Genomic DNA, 23,734 nt, shown 5'->3' on the forward strand with positions numbered 1-23,734 from the left:
GATGTCACCTTCAAGAGTGTTGCTGCTTGCATCAAGTTCTTGGAGGTGTTTAAAGAAAAAGGCAACCAGAGCCCCCTGTCTATCCTGACTGCGGAGCCTCTGTTCACGCTACCATCGCAGAGAAACCGGGTTGTTACACTGCACACGTACAACCCCCACGTCCCCGTGTCTGATGTGCTTACGTTCCTCGCCAGGTACGTCGACTTGAAAAGTGACAGCGTATAACTAAAGGACACCTTTGGCATCTGGACAAGCGAGCACCAGGTCAAGGTGACCCTGAGAATGGACGGCAATGGAACCATCCTACACCCACCCTCCAGCTTCGCCATTGGAGGAAATCGAGGCTACCTCTACTACGGAGGGCAGCCACAAGTATGTCACACCTGTGGCAAAACGGGGCACATGGCCGCCAACTGCAACGTCACCTTCTGCAAAAACTGCAAGCAGGAGGGGCACATGACAAAGGACTGTAAGGAAGACAAGTACTGCAACCTGTGTGGAGAGGCCGGCCATCTTTACAGGGCCTGCCCAAAACGCGGGGCAACCTATGCGCAAATCATCAGAGGTGGAGTCAAAAAGGCAACCACACAGGAGGTACAGGCACCCTCCATCGACAAAGACACCACACCACAGAATGCTGAAATTCTACAGAAAGACCCTCAACAGAAAGTGGAGGCCCCAGCACAGCCTGACAAAACAACACCACTCCCATCTGACGAGGAATACGCGACAGTCGAGGATGGAACAAAGATTGAAAGGCGCTGGGAAATGGCGAGCACAAAAAAAGGAAAGAGGAAACTGAAAAATGAAACAAAGAAACCCCTGACGGGGAATGGTAAAAAGCGGCAACTCAATAGTGCCGACAACTCCTGCGATGAGGGCGAAACATCTAAGAATAGGCCTCAATTAAAGAGGCAAAGCACCAATGTGGAAGGGGATGGACAGAACCCCCAGACCACAGACAGGAACGAAAACAAAACTCGCCCAGAGCACCAACCTCTGGATGATGGGAACCGGCCTACAACCCCAACACCCGCTGACTGCCACGTCAGGCACAACGGCTACACCCCCAACCCCCCCCCCCCCCCACAATGCACATCCATCAGGTTCAAGGCCACACTGAGGACAATGGCAGCTTCCTAAACCCTGAAACTGTGAAACATTTTGAGAACACCACCGGCATGATGGGGAACTTTGAACAGCTGGAACAACCAACTGCAATAGACTCTGAAATCTGAGACTGGTAAATCTACTCTTTTTAAAATGGGTTTTAAAATTGCATCTGTTAATGTGCGAAGTATTAAAGACACTTCGCGGTGTGTAGCCACATTCGGCTACTTAGAAAATGTGAGAGCCGACCTACTGTTCCTGCAGGAGTGTGGAATTCCACACCACACCAACTACAGGTGCTGGTCGAGCTGGTGGTCCCACGGGCCATCCATCTGGTCAGGAGGAAACGACTGTTGTTCCTCCGGCCTGGGTATTCTGCTACGGGGAGGCAATTTCACCATCTCCGACGTTAAGGTGGTGGTGGGTGGACGCCTCCTCGTAGCAGACGTCAAATACAAAAACACCCCTATCAGACTTATTAACGTGTATGCCCCGGCCGTAAAAACTGAGCGGCTGGCTGTCCTTCAGCAACTACCACTGCTGTTGGCCACCTCCAAGCCGGTCATCCTGGGCGGTGACTTCAACTGCATCATCGATGCGGCTGGACGATCCGGCAGAGCCGACAGCAAACTAGACGCTACGTCCAGACTCCTGAAGGAAACGGTAAAAGACGCGAAGCTGCTCGATGTCTTCAGCAACCCTGCAGACAGAGCACAGCGTAGATACACATGGTCACGGCCAGATGGGTCCGTCCGTTCCAGAATAGACTTCTTCTTTGTGTCCCGTGCTTTCACGGTCAGGCCCACCGACGTCAAGCCGGTGTTCTTCTCTGACCACTGCCTCCTACTGGTTGACTGCCACCTGCAGGAAAACCAGGGGTTGGGCAGGGGGACGTGGAAGCTGAATGTAAAACTGTTGACCCCAGAGAACCTCCAGGAACTCAAAAGGGATTACAAAGGTTGGAGAACCGTGAAACCCCTCTTTGAGTCTCCACATCTCTGGTGGGAAGCAATCAAGGGGAACATCAAAAGGTTCTTCATCCTCAAGGGCGTTCAAAAGGTGAGAGAGAGAGACGAGGGGTCATGTCCAGGCTCCAGGAAAGCATGCAGAATTTGCTCCAGCTGCAGTCGATGGGGGTTGATGTCAAGGAGGATCTCCAAGAGGTGAAGGGCCAGCAAGCCTCGCTCTACACATCGGAGGCCTCCAAGATTATCTTCCGGTCCAGAGTCCGCTCCATGGAGCAGGATGAAAAGTGCTCACGCTTCTTCTTCCAGAAGGTACACAGAGGGACCTCTGTGATCAGCAGCCTGAAGGAAGAAGATGGCTCTGTAAAGACATCGCAGTCTGACATACTGAGGATCAGTCAATCCTTCTATGCCAGACTGTATGATCTGAAGCCAACAGACAGCACTGTTACCCAGACCTTCCTGTCGTCTATCACGGAGGTCTTGGACGACAACGAGGGGGAAAACCTGGACAAACCTTATCTCTGGACGAGCTGACAAAGGCCGTCAAGTCCTTTGAGACGAGTAAAACTCCCGGAAGCGATGGCTTACCGGCTGAGTTGTATTTGGCTCTGTGGGACTGGATGGGCCCAGACCTGCTGGAAGTGTACGAGAGTATGCTTCTGGATGGCAGGATGTCAGAATCCATGAGGAAAGGCATCATCACCCTCATCTACAAGCAAAAGGGGGAAAGGGAAGAAATTTGAAATTGACGACCCATTTCACTGTTAAATGTGGATTACAAAATCTTAGCCAAAGTCATCGCCAATCGGGTCAGGTCTGCTCTGGAGTCGGTGATCCACCCCGACCAAACCTGTGCTGTACCCGGCAGGAAGATCTCTGACAGCCTCGCGCTGCTCAGGGATACGATCGCCTACGTGCAGCACAGGAGGGTGGACACCTGCCTCATCAGCCTTGACCAGGAGAAGGCCTTTGACAGAATATTGCACACCTACATGATGGATGTGCTCTCCAAAATGGGGTTTGGGGAGGGAATTTGCAATTGGATCAAACTGCTCTACACAAACATCTATAGCGCAGTCTCAATCAATGGGTGGGAATCAGAAAAGTTCCAGATCAAATCTGGAGTCAGGCAAGGCTGCCCTCTCTCCTCGGCTCTGTTTGTGTGCTGCATAGAACCTTTTGCCGAGTCCATCAGGAAGGATCCGGGTATGAGAGGGGTGACGATCCCAGGCAGCGGAGGCGTGCAAGTCAAAGCCTCCCTGTACATGGACGACGTCGCCGTCTTCTGCTCGGATCCCGCGTCTGTACGCAGGCTCTTGGAAACCTGCGACCAGTTTGAACTGGCCTCAGGAGCCAAGGTAAACCGCAGCAAGAGCGAGGCCATGTTCTATGGGAACTGGGCCGACCGATCCTTTGTCCCCTTCACGGTCAGGTCAGATTACCTGAAAGTGCTGGGGATATAGAACATAGAACATAGAACAGTACAGCACGGAACAGGCCCTTCGGCCCTCGATGTTGTGCCGAGCCATGATCACCCTACTCAAACCCACGTATCCGCCCTATACCCGTAACCCAACAACCCCCCCCTTAACGTTACTTTTTAGAACACTATGGGCAATTTAGCATGGCCAATCCACCTAACCCGCACATCTTTGGACCGTGGGAGGAAACCGGAGCACCCGGAGGAAACCCACGCACACACGGGGAGGACGTGCAGACTCCGCACAGACATTGACCCAGCCGGGAATCGAACCTGGGACCCTGGAGCTGTGAAGCATTTATGCTAACCACCATGCTACCGTGCTGCCCCTAATATGGTTCGGAGGGGCTGGGGCATGCACCAAAAACTGGGAGGAGCGCAATGCTAAAGTAAAACAGAAACTGGGCTGGTGGGTGCAACGCTCCCTCTCCATTGCGGGCAAAACCCTGGTCATCAGGTGTGAGGTACTCTCGGTGTTACTGTACGTGGCGCAGGTCTGGCCCATCACTCGGACCTACGCCGCAGCAGTCACCCGGGCCATCTTCAAATTCATTTGGAGATCCAAGATGGACCGGGTCCGAAGAGGCATAATGTACAAGCCTCTAGGTAAAGGAGGGAGGAACGTACCCAACGCCGCCCTCATCCTGATGGCCACCTTTGTGTGCAACTGCATCAAGCTGTGCATAGACCCCAGGTATGAAAACACCAAGTGTCACTACATACTGAGGTTCTACCTGTCCCCGGTGTTACAAAGGATGGGCCAGCCTCATTGCTGTGGAACGCTCCAAGTAGTTGGACCGTGCCGTACCACCTGTCCTTCGTGGAAAATATTTTGAAGCAAAACACCTTTGACCACAAAGCAATGAAGCAGTGGTCAGCACGTAATGTCCTCGAGGCTCTCAGGGAAAAGGAGACTGTGGAGGACGTTGGATGGTTCCCTGAGCAGACTGTCAGAGTCATCTGGCAGAACGCCTCATCACCAGAACTTTCAAACAAGCACCAAGACCTAGCTTGGCTGGTGGTGAGAAGGGCCCTCCCTGTCAGATTCTTCATGTACACCCGAAGGCTCAGCATCAATGCACGCTGCCCTCGGAGTGGCTGTGGGGGAAATGAGACAGTCACACACCTCCTTGTGGAATGTGCCTTTGCAAAGCAGGTCTGGAGTGAGATGCAGTGGTATTTGTCAAGGTTCATCCCGAGCAGCTCTGTAACACAGGACTCTGTGCTCTACGGACTGTTTCCAGGGACACACACCGAGACAAATATCAACTGCTGCTGGGAGGTCATCAACTCGGTGAAAGACGCTCTTTGGTCTGCCCAAAACCTGCTGATCTTCCATTGCAAAGAATTGTCCTCGACCGAGTGTTGCAGACTGGCACATTCCAAGGTCCAGGACTACGTGCTGAGGGACGCACTCAAGCTTGGGGCAGCTGCCGCCAAGGCGCAAAGGGGAAAGACCCCAGTGTAAGGTCTTACCAGCAAATGTACACCGAGGGGTTGGTAACAGTGTAAAGCCCCTCGGTCCGAGTCTTCAATACCACAATGTATGATAGAAACAAAGCAATATAAATATTTAAGAAAGAACTGTAACTTAAAGTAGGATACGTGTGTAACGTTATCCCAATTGAATTGAAGAAAGACAAATGAATGTAACTCAGATGGAAATGTACAGTCAAGACAATTTGAAATGTTCTGTAAAGTTTATTATAAATTTTATGAATAAAGTATATTTTTTGAAAAAAAAAGTGTTCCCGATTACTGCTGGATGTGTTCAGAGACATCCTTCACTGAGATGCACTATTTTAAGCAGACAGACAGACTTGACAACAGAAGCAGAGGAGATATGAAGAGGGTGGAATATGCAGCAAGTTATAATCTGCAAAACACTGTTTGAAGGAGGGGGTAGCAGCTTCAACAGTAACTTTTAAAGGGAATTGAAAGGATATTTGAAGGTCAACATTATTGTAGGACCAGCTGGACAGCTTTTCAAAGAGCTGGCATGGACAGGATGGGCTGTGTAATCTCCGACACGGTTTCCCATCTGAAACAGGAGGGAGATGCCGCTGTCCATTCAGAACCTACCCTCGGTGCTGAGGGATGAGGGGCCAGTGGAAACATTCGCTTCACTTCAGGGTGAAAATCACTCTGTTTGTCCAGGGCAGTAATTTCCGAATCAGGGTCAATGAATTCTTGATGGATTTTTAAAACGCTGGAGTCTGGAGCCAGCAGAAAATGAAACACACACTTTGCTTCCATGCTCTGTGATCTAATCATTAACAAATTAGACCTTTTTCAAATAAATAGTTTTTTTGTCGAGTTTAATAACAGCGTTGGGCAGTTGAACTATTTGAAACATCCGCACCCCCTGTGACTGAGACCCACACCCAGCAGTTTACAGCTGGCAGGAGGCAGGGAGATGGTGTGAAATTATGGGATGGATCTGTCAGTGATCTTTAATCCCGCAGATTGTTAGCGGGGCCGAGTCTTTCCCGTCGGAATTCCATCCCGGACAGAAGATGGGAAAGATTCTCTCAGTGAAAGTGTGGGTGAAAGTGTGGAGATGGGACATATTGTCCGCATTGTAAAATGACACCTGTCCCCCCTCATAGTCCAGGAAAACCCCGATCTTCCCGGGATTCACATTCGGGGTGAGGGGGGTCGGTGAGGGGGAGGTGGCGGCAAAATAACCACATCCGGGAATCAGCCACACAACCCAGAATCCAGACTCAGGGCTCGGGATGAATACCCCTTTCCTGTTCACAGACTCTCGGGCCACTCCCAGCCAACACTCTGTCTTCCCCCCCACCCCCACCTCCCAGTAATGTCTCCCTGATGTGAATCCCTCTGATTCCAGGACACAGAGCCAGGGATTAAACCTCTCCGGGGTGTCTGGGAGCGTCTGCTGTTTGTCTCCGGGTCTCACACTGGTCCGGTCCTCAGACAGGATGAGCCCGGGATTCGCTGTGTTCAGATCCAGAGTCAGGGAGGCTGGAGCTGGGGGAAAGTTAAAATAACACAGTCAGTGATTTAGAGAGAGAGGGGGAGGGAAGAGAGAGGGAGGGGTAGAGAGGGGCAAACGGGGTAGGTGAGGGAGAGGATAGTGAGGGAGGGGGAGGGGTCAGAGGAGAGAAATCAGAGCAGCAGAGCCAGGGAGTGGGTGAAGGGAGAGAGCAGGAAAGGAGAGAGGGAGTGTGAGAATGGAGTGAAAGTGAGGCAGAAGTGGGTGACGGAAAGCTGGAGGGTTTGAGAGTGTGGAAGCCGAATTACAGAGGGATTGGGAGAGGGTTGAGAAATAGAGGGTGTGGCAGGGAGAACAGGAAGTGACAGGGAGTGTAGGAGGGTGTGAGAGACTGAGGTGGAGGAGTAGAGACAGCAGGTTAGCAGGGAGAGTGTGAGGGTGGGAGAGAGTGCAGAGGAATAAATGCAAAAGTTGGAGGGTGTGAAAAAGAGAGAGGGGATGTTTGCAACAGTAGGAAGGTGGGAGGGAAATGGGAGGGTAAGAGAGAGAGTGGGGGAGAGAATGTACAAGATGGGATGAGAAAGAAAGTTTAGGAGGTCGGGTCGGAGGATGACACTGACTCCCCGTCACAGCGTCTCCAACACCCTCCACCATCCCAGAGACACTCACCTCGGTTGGCCATGTTAGTGAAGAGGCTCCTGGGACTCTCTCTGGTGCTCAGCACACAGCTGACACGGGACAGCAGGTGGAGGTCGGAGCACCCGAGGGGGGAGGACGGTCGGAGGGTCGATCCCAGGGACTAGCTCCCGTCCAGTCTGGTCTGGGGCTTCTGGAACAGACAGTCCCATCGATAGTGGAGATGCAGTCACAGAGCCAGGGACTACATGAGGGGATGTCGGTGAGCATCCAACACCTGCAGGCGCAGGTGGAGGAGTCCAACCGCGTGCAGGAGCAGGAGGTGGTGCCGACCATGCCTGTCACCCCGGCCAACACTCCATGGGTGGCGTCCGCAGTGGAGGCATTGGGGCGATGGTTTGGACTATGGATCGACGATGCCCAAGGCCTGGGGCATTCTGTGCAGGCGCTGGCCGAGGCCCAGGACAGGGTTCGCTGCCTCACATGTCCCAGAGCCACCTAGAAATTGCAGCAGCGTTCCTGAGCATGGCCCAGTCACAGCAGGCCATGGCTGGGAACGTCAGCAGCATTGCCCAGGCACTGACCAACATGGCGGAGACACAGAGGGAGGTGGCCCAGTCCCAGAGGGAGATGGTCCACTCCCTGTGCTCCCTGGCCTCCAGCAGACCCTGGTCGAGACCAGAGCGGGCCTCCAGGAGTGGCAGTGCCAGGTGGCGGGGGAGCCTCAGGGCGTAGCTCCCCTTGCCCCCTCAGTCCCAGAGAGAAGCCCAGGGGCCATTGGGCACACTGAGGGAGGAGGAGGTGATGAGGCCCATGTCGGTGACTCCCGCAGGGGAGGTGCCTGATCACAATAGCACCTCGGACTCCCCCCTCCTGTCCCTGGCGTATCTGGTGGGCAGTGGGCAGAACATGGCGGTACCACGCCACCTGGGACACCTGAGCAGGGGACGGGCCCATCCAGGCCCGGTTTCTCCAGAAAACGCCGGCCAACGGGGACCCAGTTCACAGGGCAGGAATCACAGTTGACGGGCGTCTTCTGGAGAAACCGGGCCTGGATGGGCCCGGCCCCTGCTGTACCCTCTGGAGACCCACCTAGACATAGTGTTGGGGCCCGCAAGGCCAGAAAAGTAGCCACCAGTTAAGTTGGCACGGGTGCAGGTCACAGTTTAGTTATTGGGAGGGCAGCACGGTGGCCAAGTGGTTAGCACAACCGCCTCACGGCGCTGAGGTCCCAGGTTCGATCCCGGCTCTGGGTCACTGTCCGTGTGGAGTTTGCACATTCTCCCCGTGTCTGCGTGGGTTTCGCCCCCACAACCCAAAAATGTGCAGAGTAGGTGGATTGGCCACGCTAAATTGCCCCTTAATTGGAAAAAAAATAAATAATTGGATAATCTAAATTTATAAATAATCTAAAAAAAAAAGTTTAGTTATTGGGACGAGGGAATAAACCTGTATATATTTGTTCACAATAAACAGCCTGTTACCACTGTTACAACCTGCCTCGGTGCTCTGTCTGATGGGTGTGTGGGGTGGGCTAGCCTGGGCTGGCTGGGGGTGGGAGAATGGGTGAATGTTGGGGAGGATCTGGGGAATGGTGTGAAGTCCTGTGGGTGGCCCGTGATCCCCACCCTCCTCACCTCACCCTGACCGCCCCGACCACCGCCACCCCAGGGATTCGATGGGACCGTGTGTAGGAATGACCAGCTCACAGGCAGGGATCACCCAGGTGGACGGTGGAAAGTGTTACCGTGGGCAGGAGTCAGACATTGTCATACGATGCAGAGCAGCAGAGCTCATCGCAGAGCGGGTTGTCATCATCCTCCATCCCAGGGTCCCCACCCCGCGGTGCGGCAGGTATGTGTCACGGAGGGGGCTGCAGGTGGGGGTGGGTGGGGGGCGGCGGCGACCAGCAGGAAGGCCACCATTGCTGGTTGAATTCCAATATCCAATATGCCATTTGCACTGCGGGATCCACCCCCCCCCCCCCCCCCCCCCCCCCCCCCCCCATCCCCTCACCCCTGGCCCTGTCGGTCCCACAGTCCCAGCTCCTCAGCTGAGCTGCTGCCAACAACTGCTGCTCCCAGCTCCTTAAACTAAACACAACCGAACACAAACTGTTGTTCACTGACCCTTGAGCTGACCTGTGACCTGTGACGTCCCATCAGGGTTCAGCTTCCTGCCCTGAGACAGGATCTGAATGTGTCAACCCTCGGGACATTCTGAACCTTAAATGTTACAATCTCCAGTCAACTCAAAGGTCCCTCCCACAGGTGTTCCTCACTTAAAACCAACGCAAGACAATCTCCAGAAATATATATTTCCTCACCCTCTCCATGTAATTAATATCTTGGGCTGGATTCTCCGATACTGAGGCTAAGTGTTGACGCCGTCGTGAAAATGGTGGAGTTTCATGACGGCATCAACGGGCCTCCAGGTGGAGCTATTCACCGGCCCACAGGGGCTAGCACGGGCGGAACGTGAAGCACCCGGGAGCGGCCGCCGATACGCCACGGCTGCTCATAACCATTCTCCCCCCCCCCCACACACACACACACAGACACACACCCACACACACACAGACACACACGGCGTCGCAGGCAAGATGGCCGCCAGAAGAGCAGTTCCGCGATTGCATGGGTGCCGGGCAATGTTTAGTTATAGGGGCTCGGGCACAGACAGCGAGTTGGACCCCCTCCTGGACGCTGTGGAGGGCAGGAGGGTGGTGCTGTACCCTGGGCCGGGTCGAAGGTCGCAGGCTCCATTGTCCGGTGTGCCTGGGCGGAGGTGGCAGACGCCGTCAGCGCCGTCTGGGTGGTGGCCCGGACTGCAGACCAGAACAGGAAGAAGCTGCACAACCTCCTCAGGGCAGCCAGGGTGAGTACCCAGCACTGTGCCCCTGGCACCAACCCCCCTACCCCCACACACATGTGACCCGCCACTCCCACCCCTCAGGGGGACAGTCGCAAGCCCACCGTGACCCACATGGCTGCACCCACCCATGCCAGCCGCAATGGCCGGGTGCCCTGTGCACTGATGCCATCAGAGACCCAACCCCTGGGCTGCATGCGTCGACCGTCTGACAATGTTGCTGTTTCTGTCTTTCTCCCCCCACCCCCACACCCACCCCACCCAGGACGAGGCTGCGCATAAACCGCCGGGAGCGGGAGAAGATCGGAGGGGGAGGACCTGAACTGCGTCCCCTCACCGTGCCCGAGCAGAGGGCCCGGGACAACGTTGGCGGGCCGGAGGAGAGGGAGGTTGCTGATGCGGAGGTCGGAGGCGCGCCACCAAGTGAGAGCCCCCTACGTGTATGCGGCCCTCACCCACCCCACCTCACCCCCTACCCCCACCCCAATCACCCCACCCCCTCACCCCACCCCCCTCACCCAACCCCTCACCCCAACCCCTCACCCCAACCCCGTCACCCCCCTCACTCACCCCACCCACTCACTACCTGATGCCTCACTCCCGTCCGTCTGTCTGGCCATACATGCTGTCTTGTGTCTGGCAGGACCAGCCGGCGATGGTCCCGGACCAGCCGGTGCCCCCCCCCGCCCCCAGCCAGTGCCAGGGCCGGTGCCCCCCCCGCCCCCAGCCAGTGCCAGGGCCGGTGCCCCCCCCCCACCCCCCCCCCCCCCCCCACCCCCAGCCAGTGCCAGGGCCGGTGCCCCCCAGGGCCCTAAGCACCGACGGGGAGGGCAGCCGTAACAACAGCCCTCCGGCCGAGACGAGCCAGGAAACCACAACCCAGGAGACCCCGGACTTCGGGTCCGATGAGGAATTTTCCGTCACTGCAATCTCCCAGACCCTCCACCATCACCTCGACTGGGCTCATTAGTGAGGAGGCTTCTGGGACATTTACCAGTGCGAACCACACAGCCGCTCCGGTATAGCAGGTGGAGGGAGGAGCAGCCGAGGGGCCGGACGGTCGGAGGGCAGCCCGGGCCCAACAACCAGCTGCCACCCAGACGGGTCCCGGGTTCCTGGAATATCCACTCCCACCCATAGATCAGGTGCAGTCAGAGAGCCAGGGACCAGAGAAGGGGATGACGGCCGGCTTCCAGCCCCTGCAGACGCAGTTGGAGGAATCCAACCACGTGTAGGAGCAGGGAATGGTGCCGGCCGTGCGTGCCACCCTGGCTGAAACCGCACGGGTGGCGTCCGCGGTGGAGGCACTGGAGGCGAAGGTGTTGGACATGGGTCAGGCTGTGCAAGGCCTGTGCATTCTGTGCAGGCGGGGGCCATGGCCCAGGACATGGCTGCCCACTCACAGATTGCAGCGGCACTCCGCAGTGTGGCCCAGTCTCAGCAGGCCATGGCTGAGAGCATTGGCACCATTGCCCAGGTGCTGGCTGGCGTCACAGGGATGGCCACTCCCTGAGCCCCATGGCCAGACCCTGGTCCGAAACCAGAGCGGGCCTCCAGGAATGGCAGCGCACACCCCCATCCCATTGAGAAGCTGGGGTCCATCAGGCATCCCGAGGGAGGAGGAGGTGCTGGGGCCCATACACTGCAGGGGAGGTGCCGTAACACCGCAGCACTTCAGACACCCCCTCCTGTCCCTGGTGTATCTAGTGGGCAGCAGGCAGAACAGGGCAGCAGTACGCCAGCCGGGACGGCCGGAGCAGCCTGGACCACCCAGGAGACGTGCGCCAATGGGGACCATCATCACGGGGCAGGGGTCACAGCAGTCCACCGCCACCCCTGCTGTACCATCTGGGGAACCACCTAGGTGTAGTGATAGGGCCCATAAGGCCAGAAACATAGACACCAGTTAGGTTGGCATGGGTGGAGTGCAATGTTTAGTTATAGGGGCTCGGGCACAGACTGTATATACCTCTGCACATTAAACACATGTTATCACCGATGAAAGCTGCCTCTGGTGCTCTGTCCGATGGGTGCAGGGGGTGGGGCGGTAAGTGATGTCCACTGTGGGTGAGGGGTGGTGGAAGAGTGTGTCCCAGTGGGTGAACCATACAGCCACCCCCCCCCCCCCCCCCCCCCCCCCCCGCAGACATCCCCATCACCCCGTCCCCAGAGATACGACAGGGCCATGGGATGGACTGTCCAGCTCGGACGCAGGGATCACCCAGTTGGGAGGTGCTACTGTGTCCATGAGAGTCAGACATTGTCTCACGATGTGGAGCTCGGAGTTCATCGCAGAGCGGGCTGACATCATCCTCCATCCCGTGGACCAGACCTGGCAAACCAGTGCCTCAGGTATATATGATGTGGAGATGCCGGCGTTGGACTGGGGTGAGCACAGTAAGAAGTCTTACAACACCAGGTTAAAGTCCAACAGGTTTGTTTCAAACACGAGCTTTCGGAGCACGGCTCCTTCTTCAGGTCACCTGAAGAAGGAGCCGTGCTCCGAAAGCTCGTGTTTGAAACAAACCTGTTGGACTTTAACCTGGTGTTGTAAGACTTCTTACTGTGCTCAGGTATATATATAATGGAGGGGTGGTTCGGTGGTGTGCATGCGGGTGGTTCGATGGTGTGGGAGGTGAGTGTTCGGTGGTGGGGGAGGTGAGTGTTCGGTGGTGGGGGAGGGGAGTGTTCGGTGGTGGGGGAGGGGAGTGTTCGGTGGTGGGGGAGGGGCGTGTTCGGTGGTGGGGGAGGTGAGTGTTCGGTGGTGGGGGAGGTGAGTGTTCGGTGGTGAGGGAGGTGAGTGTTCGGTGGTGGGGGAGGGGAGTGTTCGGTGGTGGGGGAGGTGAGTGTTCGGTGGTGGGGGTGGTGAGTGTTCAGTGGTGGGGGAGGTGAGTGTTCGGTGGTGGGGGAGGTGAGTGTTCGGTGGTGGGGGAGGTGAGTGTTCGGTGGTGGGGGAGGTGAGTGTTCGGTGGTGGGGGAGGTGAGGGTTCGGTGGTGGGGGAGGTGAGTGTTTGGTGGTGGGGGAGGTGCGGGTTCGGTGGTGGGGGAGGCGAGTGTTCGGTGGTGGGGGAGGTGGGGGTGTTTGGTGGTGGGAAGGTGAGTGTTCGGTGGTGGGGGAGGTGAGTGTTCGGTGGTGGGGAGGTGGGGGTGGTCGGTGGTGGGGGAGGTGAGTGTTCGGTGGTGGGGGAGGTGGTGGGGTGGTGAGTGTTCGGTGGTGGGGGAGGTGGGTGTGTTCGGTAGTGAGGGGCTGCGGTAATGTGGTGCCCGTGCCCAGCAATCCCACCCCCACCCCAGTTGGTGAAGTGTGCATCGACCAAAGCATCCCACGCTCGCTGCCCCTGCTGGTGGCGTAGTGCAGCCTCCCGTGCATGCCCCGCCCATTGTCCCTCTTCCCCATCTCCTCCTCGTCTGACAAGGCCTGCCCTTGCCCCTCATCCTCCTCCAGCACATTGCCCCTCTGCTGCACGATGTCGTGGAGGAAGCAGCAGACCACAACAATGATGCCGACCCTCCTTGCCTCGTACTGGAGGGCCCCTAAAGCGCATCATCAATACCCCGCAGCACCTCTCCACATACGCCTGGTAGAACAATGGGCCTCATTGTAGCGGTTCTCCACGTCGCTCTGTGGCCTCTGTATAGGCGTCACCAGCCACGAGCGCAACGGGTAACCCCTGTCGCCCAGCAACCAGCCCCGCAGCCGAGGGGAGGGGGGGCATCCCTCGAACATGCCGGGTATGAATGATTGAGCCAAGATAAACGAGTCATGCCCACTGCCTGGGTACCGGCTGCAGGATCTTCATCTGGTGGTCACAGACCATCTGTATGTTGATGGAGTGGTGCCCCTTCCTGTTCCTGAACATCGGCCTCTCATCCGCCGGTGCCCATAGGGCGACATGCACCCCATCGATGCCCCCCTGGACCTGGGATATCCTGGCGATGGCAGCAAACCCCGCTACCCGGACATCCTGGTGGGCACGGCCCACAGGGAACTGAATGCCAGGGCATACAGGATGTTGGTGACGGCACGGATGCACCTGTGTGCCGATGCCTGTGAGATGCCGGACAGATCCCGACTCGGCAACTGGAACGACCCCGTGGTGTAGAGGTTGAGGGCGACCGTCACCTTGATGGCCACCGGTAGCGGGTATCCTCCCCCAGTCCCATGCGGTGCCAGGTTTGCCATCATGTGGCAGATGTGAGCGACGGTTTCCCGGCTCATCCGCAGCCTCCTCCTGCCGGCCCGGTCCGGGAGTTCCTGGCGGCGCCGGTAGGCGTGGGGACTCCTTTATCACCACCAACTCCTCCTCCTCCTTCCCCTCATCCCGTTCCTCCTCCTCCCCATCGTCCCGTTCCTCCTCCTCCTCCCCCTCGTCCCGTTCCTCCTCCTCCCCTCGTCCCATTCCTCCTCCTCCTCCCCCTCGTCCCGTTCCTCCTCCTCCCCCTCCTCCTTTCCTCCTCCTCCCTTTCCTCCTCCTCCTCCCCCTCGTCCCGTTCCTCCTACTCCCCCTCATCCCGTTCCTCCTCCTCCTCCCCATCGTCCCGTTCCTCCTCCTCCTCCCCCTCATCCCGTTCCTCCTCCTCCCCCTCCTCCCTTTCCTCCTCCTCCCTTTCCTCCTCCTCCTCCTCCTCGTCCCGTTCCTCCTCCTCCCCCTCGTCCCGTTCCTCCTCCTCCTCCTCCTCCTCCCGTTCCTCCTCCTCCTCCCCCTCATCCCGTTCCTCCTCCTCCCCTTCGTCCCGTTCCTCCTCGGCCTGTCGGGCAGGCGGCCCTCCAGCCTGAGTGGCTGGTACCTGCCCCACTGCAGCCCGATCCTCTGCTGCAGCCTTCGCCACCTCTCTGAGCCGCCTGTGCTGATGCTGCCACAGGGCTGCATGCAGGGCAGCGGCCCCCGCCACGGCGGCCAGCGTCGCTGGGTGGTGCCCAAACATTCTGATCTGCAGGGGGTGAGGGGACACAATGTTACCATGGCGCATACACCCATGCACAGCCAGGTACCTTGGGCTACATGGTGGCCCCGGTTGGCACCGCGCACCTAGCCTCACATGTTCCCCACCCCGGCCCCGTCGGTGCCCCGCTGCTGGCACCCGTCCCCGCTGCCAGGGCCGCTGTTTGGTGGCACTGCCTCACTACGGGCTGCCGTCGGTGTGGCCCTGGGTGGTCCTCCTGTGGGTGTCGCTGGTTGGGTTGGGTTGGGTGGCCAGGGAGGGGGTGGGCACCTAACCATACAGCCGTTAACTCTGCGTTCACACAGGGAGCCGGGGCGGGTGGGCAAAGGATGGCCGGCATAATGGCGCCCGTTGCGTGAGCACCGCCCTGTCATGTCGGGGGCTCCCCGACTGCTTGGCCTGTTTCCCCTCCCTTCCTCTCTCCCCCCCTGCAGGAAACATGGCCGGTGCCCGTTACGGGAGCCCGCAGTCCCTCCGCGCCAACTCCTACCTCCTCCCACCGCCGCATCAGCCAGCACGCCGGCATTGCGATATTTTACACGTGGTTAGAACCACGCCGTTGGGACTTCGGCCCATCCAGGCCGCAGAATCGCTCAGACCCCGGAGTATCGGTCGTCGGGGCACCTATTGCGAATCCGTCATTTTGGGGGGTCCAGAAAATCGGGAATCGGCGCCAAACCAGCGCCAAAGCTGGTTTGGGTATCGGAAGCAATTCACCGGCCGATCGCTTTTCGCGATTTCGGAGCGGAGCTGCGGAGAATCCAACCCCATGGACGGGATTCTACGAGCCTCCACACCGAAATCGCGATTGGCGCGGGGCGGAGGATGGCCGTTTACACCGAAATCGGCACCGGCTCAGGGTCCACGATTCTCCGGTCCCTGGACAATCGCTCGGGAGTCTCTCGCGTGCGAACTACGCAGCGCGGGTAGGAGGCCATTGACAGAGGACCCACCGCGATTCTCCGTGAAAAACTGGCCGAGTTCCCGACGGCGTAGTTCAAACCACCTATCGGCCGAGGGGAACGTCCAGTGGTGGCTGCGGTCTCAGTCCACGGCCGCCCTGGTGGGGGGCGGGGGGATCGTTCACCATGGGCCTTCATGGACGGCCAGGGGAGCGACCGTGCGTCATGGACCCGCGGGCCCACACAATCTCAGGAGTTCCTTCATTTCTGCTGCCACTCCGAGGGGCAAGTCCGCCATGTCCCACTGGCCGGCCAGGGTTCACTGGTTCACTACCTGCTCCATCAATGGAGTCACTCAATAAATCAACCTCACTCAATCCAAACTCCCTATTCTAGATTTAAAACTATACCTACTTTGATCGGGACTCTGTGACTGTGTTAAACCTGTGGATTTTTACATTCTCCCTTCTGTTTTGAACCTTGAACATTTCAATAAGATCACCACACTCCCTCCCTTATCCAGTGCAGACTCACTGTTTCTGCAGCACCTCCTCTTGCTGAAGGTGTCCAAATCCACCAACCAGATTCTCTGCCGTTTAACACTTGCTCTCTAATGTCTGAATGTCTTCCCGATAAACGATGATTAAAAAATGTTCCCCAGAATGACAGACGGGACCAGTCCAGTCTCCTCTACAAATTGGGTTTCCCATCCTGAGATTGGAGCTCTATTCCTCTGGTTATACAGATCCCTTCACTGCTTTGACACACGGTGCTGATGGCTTCAGACACTCACCCAGAGGAACCCACAGAGAGTAAAATATGAGAATGGAGAGGCTCCCGAGGATTATCAACTGGCAAAATGAATATTTAATCTGGGACATTGGAGATCCTTTAGTCCCGTCACAACTGGATTTAAAATCAGTAAAATTAATAGAAGAGTTTTACCGGGGTTAATGGAGTTGATCATTTCTCTCCAGGCTGTGTACTGTAAAGGACCTTTGAACTTTCCGATAGACAGGGCGGCAGCAGACACTGAGAGTTTGAGAGAGTCCTCAATCCTGTATGTTCAAAAAATGCAATAAATTTCTCTGATAGAAGATTTTAGAACGTATGTAAATGTTTTCAGCATTTTTGATGATTGCGAAAATGTACAAAGTGAAATATTAATCACGTTTCTATAACTGAGAAATGTATAACTTGTTGCTCGTAGCCCAGATTGAGCCAGTTTTTCCGATACCGAGAGTATCCACTGTTACCTTATATGGGAACAGGTCATGTGCAGCCCACACCACCAGAGATGGGACACCTGGGGCGGGTTCAGGTGGCCTGTCAAACGGTCATCAAGCGGCCCATTGGCTGCTGGGACCCGCTCCCGAGACCTCATTGGCTGGAAGCCAGAAAGGTTTCTGGAAAGGCAGGGAGGGGAATAAAAGTAGGCATCTCAGAGACACCAGAAGCAAAGGACTAGCAGCAAAGACTCGAAGCAAAGACTGGGTGTGTGAGGTGACCCTGACCAGGCCAAAAGGAAGCAAGCATGAAACAGCCAGCGAGAATCACCTTTGCAAAGAGGAACCAGAGGGTCTCAGGGATCGGATCTACAACTTACCTTTTCGGGTAATTTCGTCGAATCCTGGGTGTTTCTCGTATGTACCGTGGGTAATTTACGGTTTATTTAATAAAGTGTGTTGTATTTTGTCCATGTCCATACTTTGTTCCAGTCATAAATGAAGACATCTGGGTAAACTTTAATTAAGGAGCTGGTTGAAGTATCTGAATTGGACAGCAACAACATTATGGCACCTCAGACAGTCCTTGGATAAGAAGCGATACGTTGCTCCAAAGTCGAACCTTCAACCCAGTATTCTCCAACACTGTCTGAGCCTGAAATAAGGGGACAGATTGTCCCACCAAGTGGCCAGTCGTAAGAGAGTGAAGGACTAATACAGTTTCGACCAGCTGATTGGGCCATAAACCAGGAGTCTGGAAGGTGAGGAGTACAAACTTTAGAAAAGATCTAGGATAGTTGCGGGACTTGAAAGAACTTTGTGGGAGGGAATTTAGTGGAAACCAGACCCTTATCCCAATTGTTTTCTCCCTCCACCCCCACCAAATTCTAGCAGAATAGTGATGGCCAGTCGTGCCGAGTTGGTTGATGTCCTCTGATGCACAATCAATGGACACAAAACATGGATGAGATCCAAACGATCGGCTTTAATGCACATGATGTGTGCCCGGCAGCAGGCGTACAGAAAAAAGGCCGACTGTCGGGAAGCACGGGTTCTTATATCCCACCTCGTAAGGGGAGCTACCTACCTCTCAGCCAATTGGCTGAGAGGCACATGACTTACCCGGGCCAATTGGCAGCGAGTCCTCTGCACCAATAGCAGCTCACTTCCAGGTACCGTAATACCCCTAGTCACACTTCCTCCATGTATATAAAAACAGTAAATGGCCCAAGTGGGTACAGTGGGGCGAAACCCCTAAACCAGATCTGGGATCCTAAGGAGAATATAGCTGGAGTCATACTCAGCTTCTGCTCTTCCTTCCTTCTTTGGGGTTGTTGCTGGTGATGGCCACTGTTGTGGTCGGTCGCCGTAAATTTAATCAAATTAAAGAAGACAGATAGCCAAATAATAAGATTACAGCAGGACCTAGTGGGCTCTGCTGGATGCATTCACCAGCTAGAAGCCGAGGTAGCAATGAGAGAGGAGCAGAACCGTGTCAACCTCATACATATGAGTGAATACCAGGCCCAGTGTGACAAGGCCCATCAATAAACACAGCGCGCTATCGGTGAGAAAGATGTCGCTGTTACCCAATTAGAGGAACTGAAATTAAAATGCAGCGACCCGCAGGCTGCGGTAAAAGTCTTACACCGAACAGGGAAAGAAAACAGGAGCCGCGCTGTGGACCATACCAAATGCCTGTGTGGGATAGGCAGATTACAGTCCCAATTGGCAGTTACAGGAGTAATGTGCACCTTCACCACAAATTCCAGGGACAGTGACCCAGGGGTAGAATGGCAGCACGGTAGCATTGTGGTTAGCACAAATGCTTCACAGCTCCAGGGTCCCAGGTTCGAATCCTGGCTTGGGTCACTGACTGTGTGGCGTCTGCACATCCTCCCCGTGTGTGCGTGGGTTTCCTCCGGATGCTCCGGTTTCCTCCCACAGTCCAAAGATGTGCAGGTAAGGTGGATTGGCTGTGATAAAATTGCCCTTAGGGTCCAAATTGCCCTTAGTGTGAGGTGGGGTTACTGTGTTACGGGATTATAGGGTGGAGGTATGGGCTTGGGTCGGGTGTTCTTTCCAAGAGCCGGGTGGGCCAAAATGGCCTCCTTCTGCACTGTAAATTCTGTTAAAAAGAAGAGGATGCCTCTGATTATGCGACGGCAAGCCCCACTGCCGACTGGGGGCCCCTTCCGCGTTCCAAGAGGTAGAACCAACCGCACCTCCTGAACAGGCCCCGGAACCGACCCCCGTCTCAATGAATCCAGTCACCACCCGCAGACAGGAGGGACAGAACCCCAATGTCACCTACATAGCGCCATACACCATATATGTCAAACTCAAGGCCCGCGGGCCAAATCCGGCCCGCGGTAGAATTATCTTTGGCCCGCGAGACAATATCTAATTACTTTTTTTTTTAATTTTAATTTTTTTAAAATAAAATTTAGATTAGCCAATTATTTTTTCCAATTAAGGGGCAATTTAGCGTGGCCAATCCACCTACTCTGCATATTTTTGGGTTGTGGGGGTGAAACCCACGCAGACACGGGGAGAACGTGCAAACTCCACACGGACAGTGACCCAGAGCCGGGATCGAACCTGGGACCTCAGCGCCGTGAGGCGGTTGTGCTAACCACTAGGCCACCGTGCTGCCCTAATAATATCTAATTACTATTAAAGCTGGCCCCAGCAATTGAAGCGCCTATGGCGTATGATATGGCTGATGCCGAGTTTATTCAGGTATAGTGTGAATCACAAAGTGTTGGCCTGTGGAAAAATGTTTTCATTAGAAATTACTCTGGAAAAGCTCCAGATAAAGCAATAAGAAATAAATGCAACTAATTTTTTTATTTATTTAATATTTAATGTTGTTTTTATAGGCAATAACCTAAGCTTTATTAGTTCCAGGTTCAGTAAGTTCATTTCAATAAGTTTTGCAAAAACACATTGAACCAGTCCGGCCCTCGACTTGTCCCAATTTTAAAATTTTGGCCCACGGTGTATTTGAGTTTGACACCCCTGCCCTACATGGTAACTCAGCTCACTGACATTGCAAAAGCGATTAGGGTGTTCGAACCCACCGGGGACACAAATGCTCTTTTCGAGAACATCGGCCAATACCGTGTCCTAAATGGGTCAGACGAGGCAGACGAGGTCAAGCTCATCCTCCTGTGCCTAAGGCCCTCAATCTGCTCTGCCCGACCCAATCCCCAAAATGTAGCAGGGGGAACCTTGCCGCAAATGAAGGCGGCTGTTCTGACTGCCATAGGATGCAATAGAGACGACCGAGCGAACGGCCTCAACAATTTTTATCAAACTGCAGAGTTTCAGTAAAGAACATGTCCTACCTTCTCTTCCGACAAGCTTTCTCCTGAAAGAAATGAATGAGGAACAGTGAGGATGACAGTAACAGATTTCAGGCGGAGTTAGACAGGCTGGTGAAATGAGCAGACTCAGAGCAGATGAGATTTCACACGGAAGTGGAAAGTGATGGATTTTGGGAGGCAGATTGTGGAGAGTCAAATAAACTGGAACTGAGCGTCAGTCCCGCTCACAGACACAGTGACTCTCACACACCGTACCAGACACACCCACACACTCACAACATGGAACTGGAACTGGATTACAATGGGAGTTCCAGGAGAAAATTAAACTTGGGCAAAACAAAGGAAGCGTAAAAATCAAGAAAATTCATTCTCAGGAGACTCTGCAGACAGTTAGTTTAGAGACAACAGCAGAAACGTTCAGGATGGGAAACAATTTCAGTTTAATTCTGTATTTTTTTCAGTAAATTCTACATTTATTTCACAGTTATCAGTTATTTTGTGACTGGGAAGTTTCACTGAACTGACCGCAATATATTCCCTCACCTTCAGCAATATCAGCTCGTCTTTTTGTTCCATCTGTTTCTGCAACTTGGAGAGTTTCTCCTCAATAGAATTTAAATTCTCCTGAATCTCCTGAAGGGTTTCTTCCATTGGTTCTAGAATCCTCTCCTCTTCTTCCCTGAGATCTCTGAGTAAACGCTGCTCTTTCTCAGTGAGAATCTGGTGCATTTTACTGAACTCGGATGTGATGTGGGTCTGCAGACTGCCCGACTGTTCCTACCAAATGAAATGTGAAACATAATTAATGTCCCGCGATAAAGGGAACAAAACTAACCGAGATCCCAGAAAATCAGCACAGGGAGACCTTACCCTAACTTCAGAAATATTCCCTTTCTGTTTCTGTTCCGTTTGTAGAGCCGCCGATTTCTTCACACTGAGAGAATCTAAGGAAAATTTCAGCTGATCCTGGGATTGGGAGAGGGAATCACAGAATGGAAGTCTGAGACCATGAAAATGTGATGAAATTGTAAGGTTGAAAAATATTTTTTCCCTTTTACCTTGTAGATTTCAGCAGCTTCTTTAATCGACAGGAAGTGGTGGTCTCTGTGATCCGGCGCAACTACACAAGTGAAACAGATCAATTTCTTGTCAGTTTCACAAAACAGCTTCAGTTCTTCCTGATGTTCCTCACAGTGAAGTTTACTTTCCTTCTCTTTCGGATTCAGCTTTAATTTTCGAGCTTTCTCGGCCAGATTTCCCAAGGCCTGATTTATCCTGAGGTTTCTTTCTGGAAACTCCTCTCTACATTCCGGGCAGGAGTTTACCTCCTTCTTTTCCCAACACTGGGTGATACAGGAGAGGCAGAAGTTGTGTCCACAATCCAGTGTTACCGGATCAGTGAAGAAATCGAGACAAATGGGACAAATTGTCTCCTCAGTGAAACTCTGGACCTGCTGTCTGAGAGTCATGTTCACACTCAGCACTTCCTGATTCAAACTGTTTTCAGTTTCAATGCTATTGCGCTGCTGACTCGCTTGAACAACTTCACTGAGTGATCAGGAGATTGTATCTGAGAATTTTTTTGTATTGACTAAAATATACCGCTCCATATCCTGTCGACTGTTTTTTAACTTTGACTATTTTGGGCAACCTTTATTTTAAATCACAGAAGAACTTTTCCCTCTTAATTTGAACAGAACTGAATATCTGACTTACTGATTGGACTTTACACTGTCCCTGAGATAAACATTGAATTCTCCTGGAACATTCCAAATTATCCTTAGCTCCTGAGGGGTTACTTCAATTATTTTTCCCTTCCCATTTGTGTACTTTTTAATCCCAGAACTGCCTTTCACAGGGAGCATCTTTGTGCGAGACAGAGAGATTCTCTCCAGCCTCCTTTCAAATCCATATGAATTTCAGTCCGACTCCAAATTCCCACCCACATTCCTGTGTTTAATCAGATGGACTTTTCACCTCCCGCTGCTCCCTATCACCCAGATCCTGACAGACTCCACTGCCTGTGAGATTCACTGAAATTTACTAAAGTCAGGCAACCAGATTCCAGAATCGTTTCCTTGGAATTTCCCTCTCCCACTGTCTATCTCCATGGCAACATGAATCACACGAGCCTTGTATCCAAGAATAGATGCTGATCAGTATGTCCTTAGAAATGTTCTTTCTCTGTTATTTTTGGAATTAAGTGAACAGCTTAAAGTATAACCGTTTACAACCTGATATTCTTAATACCTTGAAGACTGACAGTCTAACGGCTGTAAACACAGGCGTTGCTGAAATTACTTTCAGGTGTTTCCTAACAAAACAATCCCGGCCTCACATTCATCATTAACATACACCTCACCCAGGGCTTTTGACCCCTTCACCTTGCCCTAAATTAAAGACACCGTCCCAAAACATAAACTCATAAACCTCAGTTTTGATACCCTTACAGGAGCACGAAGGACAAACAGGTTTAATGTTTGGAGGGAAGTAGTTGAAGAGGGAAGGTTCGTTGGCGTATGTCAGTGGGGGAGACGGAGGGAGAACAAAAATCAAACACGGTGGATGCTGCAAATCTGAAACAAGAACAGAAAATACTGTAAATACTCAGCAGATCCGGCAGCATCTGTGGAGAGAGAAACAGAGTTTATGTTTCAGACTGGGACCTTTCATCAGAACGGAGAAAAGTTAGAAATATTGGGACTAGTTTTTTTTCTAGTACTCTTCGGGAGGGTTTAAACTAATTTGGCAGGGGAATGGGAACCGGATCTGTAGTCCAGCAACTAAGGAAGCCGATATTCAGGACGCCAAAGCACGTAGTGATGCAGTGGGGAAGGTAACACTGGCAAAGGAGAGTACTTGCAGGCAAGGAGATGGGTTGGTGTGTATACTTTAATGCAAGAAGCATCAGGAATAAGGTGGGTGAACTTAAGGCATGGATCGGTACTTGGGACTACGATGTGGTGGCCATCACGGAAACGTGGATAGGAGAGGGGCAGAAATGGTTGTTGGAGGTCCCTGGTTATAGATGTTTCAACAAGATTAGGGAGGATGGTAAAAAAGGTGGGGGGCGGGGGGGTGGCATTGTTAATTAGAGATAGTATAACAGCTGCAGAAAGGCAGTTCGAGGGGGATCTGCCTACTGAGGTAATATGGGTTGATGTCAGAAATAGGAAAGGAGCAGTCACCTTGTTGGGAGTTTTCTATAGGCCCCCCAATAGCAGCAGAGATGTGGAGGAACAGATTGGGAAACAGATTTTGGAAAGGTGCAGAAGTCACAGGGTAGTAGTCATGGGTGACTTCAACTTCCCA

The 23,734-nt window shown here is 53.9% G+C and overlaps 1 protein-coding gene across 1 annotated transcript; it reads right to left on the minus strand.

Moving 5' to 3' along the window:
• Positions 1–5,247: 5,247 nt before the first annotated feature.
• LOC119976484 (zinc-binding protein A33-like) lies at positions 5,248–21,891 on the minus strand. The gene is made up of 6 exons (XM_038817022.1): positions 21,481–21,891; positions 21,293–21,388; positions 20,966–21,199; positions 20,444–20,466; positions 16,813–16,925; positions 5,248–6,552 (listed from the first exon to the last, which is right to left on the minus strand). Exons 1-6 carry the CDS (start codon positions 21,889–21,891, stop codon positions 6,002–6,004), a joined length of 1,428 nt encoding a protein of 475 aa, XP_038672950.1. The 3' UTR covers positions 5,248–6,001.
• Between the last annotated feature and the right edge of the window lie 1,843 nt (positions 21,892–23,734).

This window comes from Scyliorhinus canicula, chromosome 13, assembly GCF_902713615.1.
Source record: "Scyliorhinus canicula chromosome 13, sScyCan1.1, whole genome shotgun sequence".
NCBI lineage: Eukaryota > Metazoa > Chordata > Chondrichthyes > Carcharhiniformes > Scyliorhinidae > Scyliorhinus > Scyliorhinus canicula.

What these genes read in the sequence shown, in the direction of transcription:
- LOC119976484 (XM_038817022.1), bottom strand. Translation starts at nt 21,891, where the DNA reads ATGACTCTCAGACAGCAGGTCCAGAGTTTCACTGAGGAGACAATTTGT. An exon ending in AAAGCTTGTCGGAAGAGAAG is followed by an intron (nt 16,926 to 20,443) that starts GTAGGACATGTT and finishes TTGAACATACAG; the next exon opens with GATTGAGGACTCTCTCAAAC. An exon ending in GATCAACTCCATTAACCCCG is followed by an intron (nt 6,553 to 16,812) that starts GTAAAACTCTTC and finishes ACTTTCCCCCAG; the next exon opens with CTCCAGCCTCCCTGACTCTG.